The 15,000-nt window shown below is 44.3% G+C and overlaps 1 protein-coding gene across 12 annotated transcripts in view; it reads left to right on the forward strand.

The window, feature by feature from the left end:
• Nucleotides 1-15,000, forward strand: part of LOC106602442 (teneurin-3) — a 401,337-nt gene that overhangs the window by 263,144 nt on the left and 123,193 nt on the right. For 7 of the 12 annotated variants that reach the window (XM_082974188.1, XM_082974185.1, XM_082974186.1 and 4 more), the window contains 3 exons: nucleotides 1,125-1,356; nucleotides 11,816-11,914; nucleotides 14,327-14,565. In XM_082974188.1, coding sequence (XP_082830314.1) covers nucleotides 1,125-1,356; nucleotides 11,816-11,914; nucleotides 14,327-14,565 — 570 coding nt within the window. The remainder of the gene's footprint in view (nucleotides 1-1,124; nucleotides 1,357-11,815; nucleotides 11,915-14,326; nucleotides 14,566-15,000) is intronic. The other 5 variants (XM_082974187.1, XM_045716626.2, XM_082974189.1 and 2 more) reach the window with 1 other exon arrangement.

Genomic DNA, 15,000 nt, shown 5'->3' on the forward strand with positions numbered 1-15,000 from the left:
GTTTATGAGAGTGTGTGAGTGGTGTGTGTGTGTGTGTGACAGCAAATGTGTGTTAGGAGGTAATTGCTGTAGCTCTGTAAAAGAGCCGTCCACAACACTGCAGAGCGCGGTAGACTGCAGGGCTGTGAAGGTCATTAGTTCTACCAGCCTCGTAATCAGATACGAGACGTTCAGTTAAGGAACCGTAATGAAACGTCTGCTGTTGATCGTTCACTGACGGTCTCCACGGCGAGCTAGGAGAATATCTAGAAGAATAGCTGGAATCTCCCCTCTCCTTCCTCTCTTCACTCCGCCCTCATTTAAACACCGCTCTAGGAGAATGAGATGGCTGAAATCTCCTCTACTCCCGCCATCTCCTCCTTCTCTGCTCCTTCCACTAGCCTTCTCAGACCTGTAGCCCTGAGGGCAGACTAGAAGAGGTCTAACCTGTAACGACGGTTCGTTGTGACCTGTTGTTTCTCTGACTGGGTTATTTCATTTGTCTTCCCAAGTTTCACCCCCCCCCCCCCCCCCCCCCCCCCCCCCCGCCCTCGTGTGTAACTGCCTGTAATCATCATCTCTGAGACGTTGTCGGTATTAGAACGGCCATCTTTCAGGCTCTGAGGTAAACCGAGCAGTACTGAGGGAGAGAGAGGGGGGGGGGGGGGGGGGGGGGGGGGGGGGGGGGGGGGGGGGGCTTGAGTGTTCGTGAGCTTGTTTGTGTGTAGGTGTGTGTGTGTGTGTGTGGCAGGAGTGTTCAATGGTTTAGTCCATCATTGTAGGTGTTGTAATAGCAGCCAGATGTTGGTGTTGTAATGATGCCTGCACTCATCCAGATAGGTTTACTTAAGTGGGATGATTAATTACCCAGGGATGGTAGCATATGGGAGAGAGACAGAGAAGAGAGAGCGAGCGAGAGAGAGAGGAGAGAGAGGAGGGACGGGAGAGAGTGAGATACTCCAGAGGCACAGTGAGCATCAGTACATTTTACTGAGCACAACATGCTGTTGTTGAACGTTTCTTGTGTGGGGCTGTCATCTTCGTTTTCTCAAACCTGTAACTAACTGTGTTACAGGTATTTTCCTTTCTTCATCAAACCCCAAATCACTAACCCTTCCCCATCTCTTATGTCCTCTCCGATACAGAGCAACCGTCCAATCACCACCAGCAGGGCCAGTCCACGCTGCCGCCAGCCCCGCCTCCCCACAAGCAGCAGCCGTCTGTCACCGCGCTCAACCACAACTCCCTGAGCAGCCGCAACCGTAACCCCAGCCCGGCCCCACCGGCCGCCCTCCCCGCCGAGCTGCAAACCACACCCGAGTCCGTGCCGCTGCAGGACAGCTGGGTCCTGGGCAGCAATGTGCCACTGGAGAGCAGGTAAGATTTCAATATATAAAAAACAAATACATGGCAACTGTATTAAACATGAATTAAGCAAACCTGGCTATCCAAATCTCAAATCTGGTAACAGGTTGCTCTAAATAAAGCCATTATGGATTATAATATAACATTAGCATACCTTGAAAACATGTGGTAGGCAACTAAATTCAGCTGCGGGACGATTTTTGTCAGAGCTGATGGTTGGGGGGCTAGAACATAATTATAATTATTCATACACTTCAACTAAACCCAAAAATAGATTGTATTTGGAATTAACAATAATTTCATACCTTGATTACATTGAGACGTGATCACATATCTCATTTTTTATTGTGAGAATACCTGGCAACCCAAACCTCCAATCTGGCAAGGTAGTCAACCTTGGGAACCATGCCTTAGCTAAACGGGCAAACTAAAACTAGTTAAAGTGGGAAAACTAGCATGCGTACGTAACATTCAGCCAACTTGGCAACCCTTACCTCAGCCAACCCAGTAACTATACCCATTGATGACCTTGCAAATCAAAGCAGAGCCAATATGGCAACCCAAACATGTGCTGATGTTTCAACACAGTGAAACTCACCAAGCAATCCAAAACCAGAGAGTACAGTGAGTGTATTTCTTTAGTGTGACCCTCCTCCACTCTAGTCTTCTTCAGAACTAGGATCATACAGAGAGCACACACTCACTCACAAACACACACTCACTCACTCACTCACACACACACACACACACACACACACATACACACACACACACACACACACACACACACACACACACACACACATACACACACACACACACACACACACACATACACACACATACACACACACACACACACACACACACACACACACATACACACACACACACACACACATACACACACACACACACACACACCACACACACACACACACACACACACACACACACACACACACACACACACACACACACACACACACACACACACACACACACACACACACAGAGAGAGAGAGAGTGCGAGCACACACCCCGCTCAGACACAAAGGCTTTCCTCTCACGTGTTATTGTACAGCTTTTGGACTTGTCAATCAATGACTAGGGACACATTAGAGAGAGGTTTAAACACACACACACACACACACACACACACACACACACACACACACATTGATTTGTGCCTCTGCTGTATTATTAGTAGACTGCAGTCTGGCTCAGGTGTTCTAGTGTTAATGGGTCTCTTCCTCCACCTCCTCCCTTGTTATCTCTTCCTCTACCTCCTCCCTGTTTTAAACAGTTACCTGCACTTTTCATTCATGCTTTCATTGTTACACAATACAACAAATCTCCCTCCTGTGTCTTTGTGTGTCTGTGTGTTTCTTTATGTGCCTGTGTGTGTGTGTGTGTGTGTGTGTGTGTGTGTGTGTGTGTGTGTGTGTGTGTGTGTGTGTGTGTGTGTGTGTGTGTGTTTCTGTGCTTGTGTGTGTAGCTGCCAGAGTGAATGTGTGTGTGTTTCTGTGCTTGTGTGTGTGTGTGTTTCTGTGCTTGTGTGTGTAGCTGCCAGAGTGAATGTGTGTGTGTGTGTGTGTTTCTGTGCTTGTGTGTGTAGCTGCCAGAGTGAATGTGTGTGCGTTTGAATCTAGAAGTTACGGGACACTAGTCTTCTGTGAGCTCCCTCTCTAACCCCGACCTCAGATCCATCAGTCCATTTGTACCTCGCTCCTTTTCTGTCCAGAATGTTTCCCACCCTTCTTCTCCAGAAAAAGAATGAAGGAATGAAAGAAAAAACCCTGACATGGCTATGTAACATTACAAGGCAGCGATGGAGGGATAGAGGGATAGAGGGGTGGAGGGATAGAGGGATGGAGGGACAGGACAGTGTAGCTGTAGAGTTAAGCAGGGCCGGGGGCCTCTGGGTGATATGTGTGTGAAAATCCCTGGCTGTATAGTTTTGTATTTTATGACCAGAGAAGTGCCAGGCCAAACAGTGTGTAAAGGGACCCTTGAATAACACACCTGGCTCTCCTAAGGGAGGCCCTGTTTCTCTCTCTCTCTCTCTCACACACACACACTCACACTCACACACACTCACACACACTCTCGTTCCCTCTCTGTCTCTCTGGCCTTTTATTTATGGTTCACCTGTCTCCAACACCAGGACCAACCATAACCCCAGACCTCATCTGCAACAGGCGTGTCGGGCAGCTGGAGATCGGCGGGGACTTGCTGGCGTCATGTCCCTCGCCATCCATTTTCTCTTCCTATATGTCCCTCATTCTCTCTCTCTCTCTACTCTCTCTGTCTCTCCTCCTCCTCTTGTCCATGCCATCCTCCTGTATGACCTTGGCTGTCCTCCTCATCTCTTATTGACAAAACAATATGTAGACATCTATTATTAACAAGAGGGGCTTAAAGCTTGTGTTACTCCAAAACCAAACTCCCCACCACTACAGGGAATACAGTTCCACCATGACAACAGGGCCCAGGGGGAAGGAAAAAAACACAACACAGGAATGCAGTGGTCAATTCAGAGCCAGTGGGATAGCCCTGGTACAACACCATACCATGACCATCAGTGTGTGTCTGTCTGTCTGTCTGTCTGTCTGTCTGTGTTTGTGTGTGTGTGAGAGGGATCCTCCCTTTCTGTGTGTAGGAAGCCTTTTAACCCAAGCTCTGGCTCCAGCATGGGCCAACACTACAGCACAGAGTACTCACAGTATCAGATTCCCTCTCTCACTTGCTTTGTAGGCACCTTTTAAACACGTTTGGCTCACACTAGTGGATTTGAGCACTTCCTGGTTGCATCCCAAATGGCACCCTATTCTCTATCATGTTGTTCAAAAGTAGTGCACTATAAAGGGAATAGGGTGCCAGTTAGGATGCGGGCTAAGTGTGTGTGTGTGTGTGTGTGTGTGTGTGTGTGTGTGTGTGTGTGTGTGTGTGTGTGTGTGCGTGTGCGTGTGTGTGCGTGCAAAGGGAGGTAGCGGTGGTGTTTCGTGTGTATACACAAGAGCCTGTCAGGGAAATAAACTAAACGGTGAACTCTCTTGGCAGCCGGAGTCGTAGAATTAGAGAAGAGAGAATGTTTTGAGCCCCGGTACTGAAAACAGGATCAAAATGTGACGGTGGGATTTGATAAATGTTCCCCCATCACAAATTCAATCGCAAATCAAGCGCATCATTTCTAAACCAGACATTTTTGACATTGTGGCTGGAGAAGAAATGATGAAAGAAAAGTGTAATAATCCAAGGGTAGGAAGGAGGACTCTCCAGTCTTCAACGCCTCTCCTTCTCTTTCAGAGGATGTTGATGAGCAGGTATCATCCCTTTTAAGGTTTTATTGGAAACATACTTTGCCGACGAGGAGTATTTTACTACACATCATCTCATCGTACATCATCTTGTTTCATGTTGGCTCCTTCTGTGAAGTCCTCTTTTAGTATTCTCAACTATGGTGGTCGGCCTGGCAACAAAGTAAAGATCCTATATATAAAAACAGAAATCATTTTGTTATTGACAGCATGACGTGTAATATTCATTTTTTTAAAACAGAAATATTTCCATAGTTGACAGATCACATAAAAAACAGCTGCATCTTTAAGGGAAATAACGGTGTTGTCTAAGAAAGGTTCTAGAGATGCCCATTTTTTTAAGCTTCAGATGCTGTCTCGGGTCTTTAGTCAACTTGCTGCACGACAATATTGCTTCATTTTTGCTTCGTTTTTTGGCTTAATAATGTCTGGTTTAGAAATGATGCGCTTGATTTGCGATTGAGGGAAACTCCATCTCTGCTCAGTTCTTATATTCTTTGTAATAAATACTTTTTTTTGCAACAATGAAGCCATAGTAAAATAATATAGCCAGATATACTTATAGGGTACATTAAAATATATAGGGTACAGTAAATATAGGGTACATTAAAATAATGACAATTACTCACACACTCATGATGCACATACCCTCTCACCACCACCCACTTAGAGAACAGTCTCCATCATAACCGTTTAACTCAATAAGCCCACTTCAACCATCCTCCTCCTCTTCTGTCACCATTACTCACATATTCATTTAATACTGAGGACATAAAGAGAAAATCCCCTGGAGACGAACACTAACGTTAGCTAGCCCCTTTCACTAAGACAATTACATATAAAATCCTTATTGAGGAGACACTATAGCTAACGTTAGCTAGCTCCTTTCACTAAGACAATTACATATAAAATCCCTATTGAGGAGACACTATAGCTAATGTTAGCTAGCGCCTTTCACCACGACAATTACATAGAAAACCCGTGTTGAGGAGACACTATAGCTAACGTTCGCTAGCTCTTTTCACCAATTACATCTAAAGCCCTATTGAGGAGACACTATAGCTAACGCTAGCTAGCTCTTTTTACCAATTACATCTAAAGCCCTGTTGAGGAGACACTATAGCTAACGCTAGCTAGCTCTTTTCACCAATTACATCTAAAGCCCTATTGAGGAGACACTATAGCTAACGCTAGCTAGCTCTTTTCACCAATTACATCTAAAGCCCTGTTGAGGAGACACTATAGCTAACGCTAGCTAGCTCTTTTCACCAATTACATCTAAAGCCCTGTTGAGGAGACACTATAGCTAACGCTAGCTAGCTCTTTTCACCAAATACATCTAAAGCCCTGTTGAGGAGACACTATAGCTAACGCTAGCTAGCTCTTTTCACCAAATACATCTAAAGCCCTGTTGAGGAGACACTATAGCTAACGCTAGCTAGCTCTTTTCACCAAATACATCTAAAGCCGTGTTGAGTGTTCTAGTGTTCCATCACCTTTGCTACTTCATCTATTGTCTCCTCCTATTGAGATCTTGTATAGAGTCTGGTTTAAGTCCCACTCAGTGACGGAGAGCTTCAGTTTTCTCTGAGAGGTTCTAAGAGTGAGTCTTAGAACCTGTGTACGTCATCGACCACTTACATGGTGGTGCTTGATGCATTCAAAGACCTCTCTCTCACGTCTGCAGATGAATGACTCTCTATACACACCTATGTGTGTCCTCTCAGCTCTCAGCATGGTCAGTGAATAATAACAAAAGGATTGCCTCTTATATACCCCGACACACACACACGTCACACATTTCCACATTGGAGAATCCCGACCCCACAACTTCAACAACTCTAAACATAGAGCAAGGAGATTAAGCCCAAGCAGCGTGTGATCGACAACCCTGATTTAGGAAAGAAGTGTGTGTGTGTGTGTGTGTGTGTGTGTGTGTGTGTGTGTGTGTGTGTGTGTGTGTGTGTGTGTGTGTGTGTGTGTGTGTGTGTGTGTGTGTGTGTGTGTGTGTGTGTGTGTGTGTGTGTGTGTGTGTGTGTGTGTCACTTAAATGTCTCCTTGTTATCAGCCTACCAGAATAGACTGTAATTAAAGCCTTTGCCATAAACCTAATGCTTTATAAACTTCCCCTGCAGAAAGACAATAAACTCCAACAGTGATTAACTGCTCTTTTTCATGACAATATACTGTCTTTTATGACAGTATATCAACAACAGGTTTTTCATTCAGCAATATCAACAATGTGAATATTTTACCTCTATTTGAAATCGTACAAAATGACATTAATAATGATAATACTGTAATAAAAGTCTCTATAAATTATTTGTACCGTGTTACAGACATGCATACAAATCATAATTATGATCCATAACTTCACATAACGCTGCATCTCGGCTTCACTGGCTGGATTTCAGTCTGAGTGGCAAGTCCGTACAGCCCAGGGGTTATTTCATTTAAACACTCAGTTAATATCAGAGAGACAAGCTTTTCATCAAAGACACATTATTCCACTATCATGTAGAGAAAATGAGAAAGTTAGATCAACACCATTGTAATGGCTTGATCAACTGCTTCTTGAAGTCTCTCATTTATTGAAAGTATCTCTTACTTGAATTCTTCGCACCATATTCCTCCTTAGCTCATAAAGCGAGAGAGACGTGCACACGCGCGCACGCACACACTCATAGCTCCTAGAGAGAAGAGACAGACAGACGCCATATCATATGTACACTGAGGTTAATCTCTTCAGACTAAACACACACCAACTGTCGTATGCCTTTAGCTAACCCGCACACACAGCCCCCTGACCTCACCAGCCCAGACTATCTATAGAAACACAAGGAAGGCTATGTTCTCCAGTCCTGTTCGCGAGCCGACTCGCTAATAAAGTTTGTACAAATATTTACAGCATCACCATCCCATGAAAGCCAATTATGGAGCTGATGATACGAGGGGGGGGGGGGTTCTTCACTTTTCTTTCTTTCTTTCAACTGTGGCAGGTAGCCTAGTGGTTAGAGCGTTGGGCCAGTAACCGAAAAGGTTGCTAGATCAAATCCCCGAGTTGACAAGGTAACAATCTGTCGTTCTGTCCCTGAACAAGGCAGTAAACCCGCTGTTCCTAGGCCATCGTTGTAAATAAGAATTTGTTCTTAACTGACTTGCCTGGTTAAGTAAAAAGTTAAAAACCTCGTCAAGCCGTGGTGTCAGACTCTGCTCTCCTGTGGCTGTAGTCATCAAATTAATACCTTTAATTTGACATGTTTTATTTCTTTGTGGATTGCATAGTACTTTTTTTGTGGATTGATAGTACTTATGTCAGGATAATGAACATGTGAAGTGATGATTTTGGAGAGGGACATAATGAGAGTGGAGAGATTTTGAGTTTTAAATTAGTCAAAAAGTGGATGGATGGATGGATGGATGGAGGGGGAGGCCCAGGTGTTTGAGAGCAGTTTTGTGAATGAGAGAGGGATAAGGGAAGGATGGGTATAGCATGACAGAGGTCTGAGTGGAGGACAAGGAGGGGTGGAGAGGAAGATGAAGGATACGTAGATAACATTAGAGAGAGGAGAGGCGAGGAGAGGAGAGGAGAGGAGAGGCGAGAGAGAGAGAGAGAGAGTCGCGGCATGGAGCAGAGATGAAGGTATAGAACAGGGGTGTGTGGGTACTCGAGGGGGTTAGATTAGAGATGGGAGGATGAGAGCGGGAGGAGGGTGAAAGGTCTCATTCCGAGGTGATAATCCCTCATCACTCAATCCGTGACTCATTATCATTCTCACCTGTTGTGTCAGAGGACAGCCTCCCATGCCTGTCTCACACACACACACACACACACACACACACACACACACACACACACACACACACACACACACACACACACACACACACACACACACACTCGCACACACACACACACACATCATAGACACACAGAGACACGTGCAAACACACACATCACATAGACAAACACACACACACTCCTTTGCCCCTCCATCCCTTTCTCCTCTCTTTCCCTGGATCAGCTTTCATTAGCCCGGTCTGCAACTCAACACCTAGATTTCACGACAACTATGATTCCTCCGCCCCTTTAAGTTTCTCCAAGTAGCTCAGCCTGATGTCTTCCCTTCAATGTGATGTATATGCTCTGGGAAAAAAACAATAGAATGTGTTGATGTAGCTAACCTGCTAGTTCTAGCTATGGTACAGTATGGCCGCATGCTAATGCTAACATGTTTTCCTTATAGCCTCATGCTAATGCTAATATTGCTTTTCTATCCTCCTGCTAATGTTAACATATCATCTATATTTTATTTTATTTAACCTTTATTTTTACTAGGCAAGTCAGTTAAGAACAAATTCTTATTTACAATGACGGCCTACCGGGGAACAGTGGGTTAACTGCCTTGTTCAGGGGCAGAACAACAGATTTATACTTGTCAGCTCGGGGATTCAATGCTAACACTAACATTAGCGTGTTTAGGACATCAATGCTAATATAGCTTATTTATGGAGTCATGCTAATACTAACAAACTGTTTATTCTCTATGGCCTTGTGCTAACGCTTACATAGCTTATATATGTCAACATGTTAACGCTAATATTATTGTCTCTATGGCCACATGCTTATGTTAGCGTCTCTCTCCTCAACCCATTGTTGGAGAGCTCTGGAGATGTGGAAGGAGATATGGGGGGATTAGCATGGTAATGCTGCTCAGCGTCACGCCACCTCCAGTCAATTAACAATGGTGGCCCCCGCCACATGCATGCCTTTGCTCTCGCAGTCACTCTACAAGTCCATTATGCCAAAGGAAACTGGTTATGGCTGGCCCACTATCATAGCACTGAGAAACCCTTTTGGCCCCGTAGTGTAGGTATCGGGCACAGAGATGCTATCGAATGGATAGAGCAATTATATCTATCCTCTGTTGCCGTTTGATTTCAATACTCATGGAAGAAGTCATTGAACTTTGTCAAGATTTTATTATCATTGTCAGGTTTTTTAATCCGAATATTTAATTATAGTTTAAAAAATGTTTTTAAATGCAGCCATGTTTCCATGTAGACTTCGTCTCTATCTTTTCACTGATACGAGCGAACAAAGATAATGTTTTGGTTGAAAGGAGCCTTTTGAACTGGATAAGGTAGCTAAATTCAATTAAAAAGTATCCCAATTTCTTCCCATAAATGCAGAATCCGTTTTCATTCGAATGAATTGTCTTTTTAATTAGGAAATTGATAAGAACGCTCACATTGTTTTTTTAAACAAACATATTTCGATTTTCCATTTGATGTATGACTTTTTTTCTTAATACCTCTCCACCTCTCTCTCTCTCTCCCTTTTCCACAAAATGAAATATGAAATATATCATTGGAATGTGTTGCACATAAACCATGCAATCCAGACACCTGGCAATTTGATAAGGTCATAAACAATACTGAAGTGCCTATCGCATATCCAATGTAGTGTATGTATGGGTAATATAAATCAAGTCTAAGAAGACAAATGGGTAGTAAACACACACACACACACACACACACACACACACAGAGAGAGAGAGTCACGCACCCTGGAGAGCTAAATGCTTTACAGTACGCTAAAACAATGTGTGAACGCAAAAATAATTTAAAATACTAGGGTGAGGAAAACCAACAGCCAAACAAACCAGCTCACTGACTATACCGTTTTAGACAAACATTTTATACCGGTAGGACACCGTACTTAAGTGTTACATCAATCTGGAAATAGCAAACAAAATAAAACTTTATTTAAAGTGCATTTAAGGCATCTAAATCTATACGAGGAAACACAAAATCTGAGTAAGCGCTTACACACTCTTTTCAACACACACACCCTCAGTGTTGTGGCGTGACGTTGGAGGGGTGCACCGCAGTGAGATGGGACTGGAGAGAGCAGTTCTATCTCCATTTGGCCAGGTCAGTAGGGTCAGTCAAGGCTGGAGGGCTATGTTGCCATGCTGCACAGGTCACTAAGGTCGGGGTATGTGTGGTCAAGACTTATAGCTGAACAATTCACCAGAGAGAGAGAGAGAGAGAGAGGTGGAGAGGAAGAAGGAGTGTTTCAAGTTGTATTTGTCACATGCATAAGTACAGCGAAATGCTTAACTTGCAAGCCCTACCCAACAGTGCAGTGATCAATATCAAACAGGATAACTAGTAAAAAATATTTCAAAAATGTAACACGAGAAATAGAGAGACTTATTATCCCTCTAATAGCATGTAAAAGACTATTGTCCTGGTTTGGCTCCAGTATATTTTATTGGCTGTTCTCACCACTAGTACACAGAGAGAGAGAGAAAGGAGAGGGGTTTGTAAGAGCCTATAGCAGGGTTATATAACAGGGTTATCCACATCTCAATTTAACACATTGACTCTGCCAGCGTCGCCATAAACAGCCTGCTTTATGGAGGGAATAAAAGACTCCTCTCCTCTTCTCTCCTCCCTTCGAGGCCCTCCATCTCAGATCGCACAGCCACTGTCTCTTTTCATCATCACACGTTTATCTATCCCCCTCTCCGCTGCCGCTGTGGAAATGGAGGGAGGAGGTGAAAGAGAAGTGAAAATGAAAAATACACAAAGAGATAGAAATGAAATTAGAATGCGTCACTTATCTGGATCGAGGGCTTCGGCTTGTATTGTGTGTGTGTGTGTGTGTGTGTGTGTGTGTGTGTGTGTGTGTGTGTGTGTGTGTGTGTGTGTGTGTGTGTGTGTGTGTGTGTGTGTGTGTGTGTGTGTGTGTGTGTGTGTGTGTGTGTGTAGGTGTGCCTGTGTGTGCATGCTCAGGTGGCTGAGAGTGTGCTTTTGGGACCTAGTTTGAGTGTGTGTCCTTACGCAACTGTGTGTGCGCGTGTTTTTCCAACCCTGCATGCTGTGTGTGTCTGTGTGACACCTGTCTGCCAGACAGGTCCACAGGGTGACTATCTCCCCACCGCTCTGCGTGTGTGTCGACGTATCTGCCTGCCAAAACTAATAACGTCGGCAAAAACACTGATCTCCTCAAGTCTTCCCTTCTCTCTAATTGTGTTGTATACTAATACACTTTGATCACACACACACACACACACACACCACAACACAACACACGTCTCTAATTGTGTTATGTGTCTGGTATCTCCGTCTCCCTCATGTAGAAAATTAGCAAAGCAAGCCGTTCTGGAAAACGGGCATGACAACCTGATAGAGATGGATGTGTTTCCTCCCGCGTGCCACGAAGGCGCCTATGGGGATGGGTACGTGCCTCCATCTCAGTCTCTCTGAGTGTCCATCCCCTCCGCTTGTCGTCCTCCTCTACGCATGGTGCCAAACCCCAGCCGCCGTGCAACCCCTGGCAACACTGAGCCCAATACAAACACACACAGAGGGATTAGCATCACGCACATGTCCAATCCCATGTAAAAAAAATAAATAATAATAATTCCAACAACTTTATTGGTGACACATTGTAAGACAGGACACTGGGCCTTAGGGTCGTATTGTAATGCCATCCTTTGTATAGCTACTGCCTTCTTTGGTCTACCAACCCTCTCACATAGATTCCCTCAATCTTATCCCGGACTTCACCCAGTGTGTCACAGCAGCAAGACGTTTACCATGTAACTGGATGGAAGGCTCAGTGTTGTCTGGCTGGTTATCACAGCGAGAATCAGCTCTGTTTGTCCCATTGTCTGATGTCTCCATGGTTGTTTAATGTCTCCATGATGGTTCATTCTTGTCAGTGTGCTTGTCTAAAGAAAGACAAAAGACACTATTAAACCAATCCTTTTTTGGAGAATTGCTTACCTTGGCCTTTCTCTTTGCTAATCCAAATTGGGCTTTGGCATGGTTGGCGAGTGAAAAAAGGGGGAGGGATGAAGCTTACATTTGAAAAACATACAGGGATGGGTTTGTCAGTTCTGGCCCGCACTTTGTTGGGTTTTAGATGTTTTCAGTGAGGGAGAGCTACTTCCTCGAGGAAGTAGCAAACTAAATTAAAGACGAACTCCTCATCTCAGAGGGATTTTTTTAAGTGTTAAGTAATCACTTCCCTGGTTTTAATATCCGTTCTTTCTGCTACTCCGACACTTATCCCTGTCCCTCGGGGTGCGGATCTACAACTTAAATTCACCCACCCACCCATCCACCCACCCACCCACCCACCCTCTCTCTCTCTGTCTCTCTCTATGTCTCTCTCTCTCTCTCTCTGTCTCTCTCTCTGTCTCTCTGTCTCTCTCTTTCTCTCAATTCAATTTAATTTGCTTTATTGGCATGACGTAACAATGTACATATTGCCAAAGCTTACTTTGGATATTTACAATATTAAGATAATAAGAATCAAAATTGTCAACGGGACAACAGTAACAACAATAATCAAGGGTCAAAATAACCATACATTGAACAATAACAATAAGCATACAGTAGAGGACATGTGCAGGTTGATTGGTCTGTCAGACACTGTCCTTCATCACAGCTCTCAGCGTCCTCCCCCAAACAGGACGGGTAGCCTATTCTCATCAGAGAGGTCTTTGAAACCTTGAATAAGGACTTCAAATTTGGGGAAATGACACTCAATATTTTATATAAATCTCTCTCTTTCTCTCTCTCTCTCTCTCTCTCTGACAGCCCCACACAAGAAACATTCAACAACAGAATGTTGTGTTCAGTAAAATGTACTGATGCTCACTGTGCCTCTGGAGTCTCTCACTCTCTCTCTCTCTCTCTCTCTTTCTCTCTCTCTCTCTCTCTCTTTCTCTCTCTCTCTCGCTCTCTCTCTCTCTCTCCGTCTCACTCTTTCTCTCTCTTACTTAATGTTTCATGTACTGAGATCTACTTCACAATCAGAGAAACAGCTTTACCTGCATGTGTGTGTGGTGTGTGCTACTGTGTGTGAGGGTGCGCAATCACACACCACACACACACACATGCATGTAGGCACATACTCTCATTGAAATTGCACACACACAGCAACGCACACAAACAAGGGCATTCACGCACCCTCTCTCTCTCTCTCTCTCACACACACACATACACACACACACACATACACAGTAAAGCACTCTCACACACACTCCAGGGTCTGATTGGAAACTAGAGTGAAGCCCTCTGTCCTATGGCTTGCTCCCTGGTTCAAGCAATGACACACACACATGCACACACACACACACCGTCTCTAGTAGAAACACACACACACACACTAATTAATTTGATTGAAATAGCTGACTTTGGTAATTACCTCAAGCCAGCAGGTCTCTTAGGCAATCCTACTTGTACTGCAGGAAGGTGACGTTTTATTAAACAAAGAAAACAGCAGTCCTTGTATGTCTTTCCATAACATTTTTGGAATGCTTTGTCTGTTCCGTGTTCATCTGCTTCCTGTTTTAGACTTCACAGGCCTTCAAGTGTTTGTTTGTTTGTTGTTAGTTTCTACTAACTGTCTAGTTCATTTGCTACTGTAGCTGTTACTTTGATTGTGTTTTAACCTGGAACCTGGTCCCAGAACTATTTATGCGATCTTGACCATTATATAGGTGTTGGCTATACAGCACAGACAGATCTGGGACCAGGCTAGAACTTTGTAGCCGATGTAGTTAAATTCAATCTCCTACTTTGTCCAGTCTCCATACTCACCCTCCTGCTCTTTCTCTCTCTCCTCTCCTCTTCTCCAGGCACTTCCTCTTCAAGACAGGCACCGGCACGACCCCTCTGTTCAGCACGGCTACTCCAGGCTACACCATGGCAACGGGCTCCGTCTACTCGCCGCCCACGCGGCCCCTACCCAGAAACACCCTCTCCCGCTCCGCCTTCAAGTTTAAGAAGTCCTCCAAGTACTGCTCCTGGAGATGCACTGCTCTCAGCGCCGTGGGACTGTCCGTCCTGCTGTCTGTCCTGCTCTGCTATTGCATAGGTAGGATAGTACTGCTACAGTGTATGCACCTACACACACACTCACTCTGTTGTGGATACCTTATACAGATGTAGGATCTTAATTTGAACACTCTTTTGTTACTGCAAATTTTCCTGAATGCAGACGAGCTACATGATTGACATAAATTGACTGAAAACCCACACTGACACGTGGTTACATTAACAGTATTGCACTTTTCATGTAGCCTTTTTCAAAATGATGGACTAAATGTAAAAATCCTGTTGCTGCAGGATTAGTTTGCAGCGACAATACTGGTCAAATTAAGATCGAACATATGTACAGTTGAAGTCGGAAGTTTACATACACCTTAGCCAAATACATATAAACTCAGTTTTTCACAATTCCTGACATTTAATCCCAGTAAAAATTCCCTGTCATGGGTCAGTTAGGATCACCACTTTATTTTAAGAATGT

Source organism: Salmo salar, chromosome 04, assembly GCF_965601325.2.
Source record: "Salmo salar chromosome 04, fSalSal1, whole genome shotgun sequence".
In the NCBI taxonomy this organism is placed as follows: Eukaryota; Metazoa; Chordata; class Actinopteri; order Salmoniformes; family Salmonidae; genus Salmo; species Salmo salar.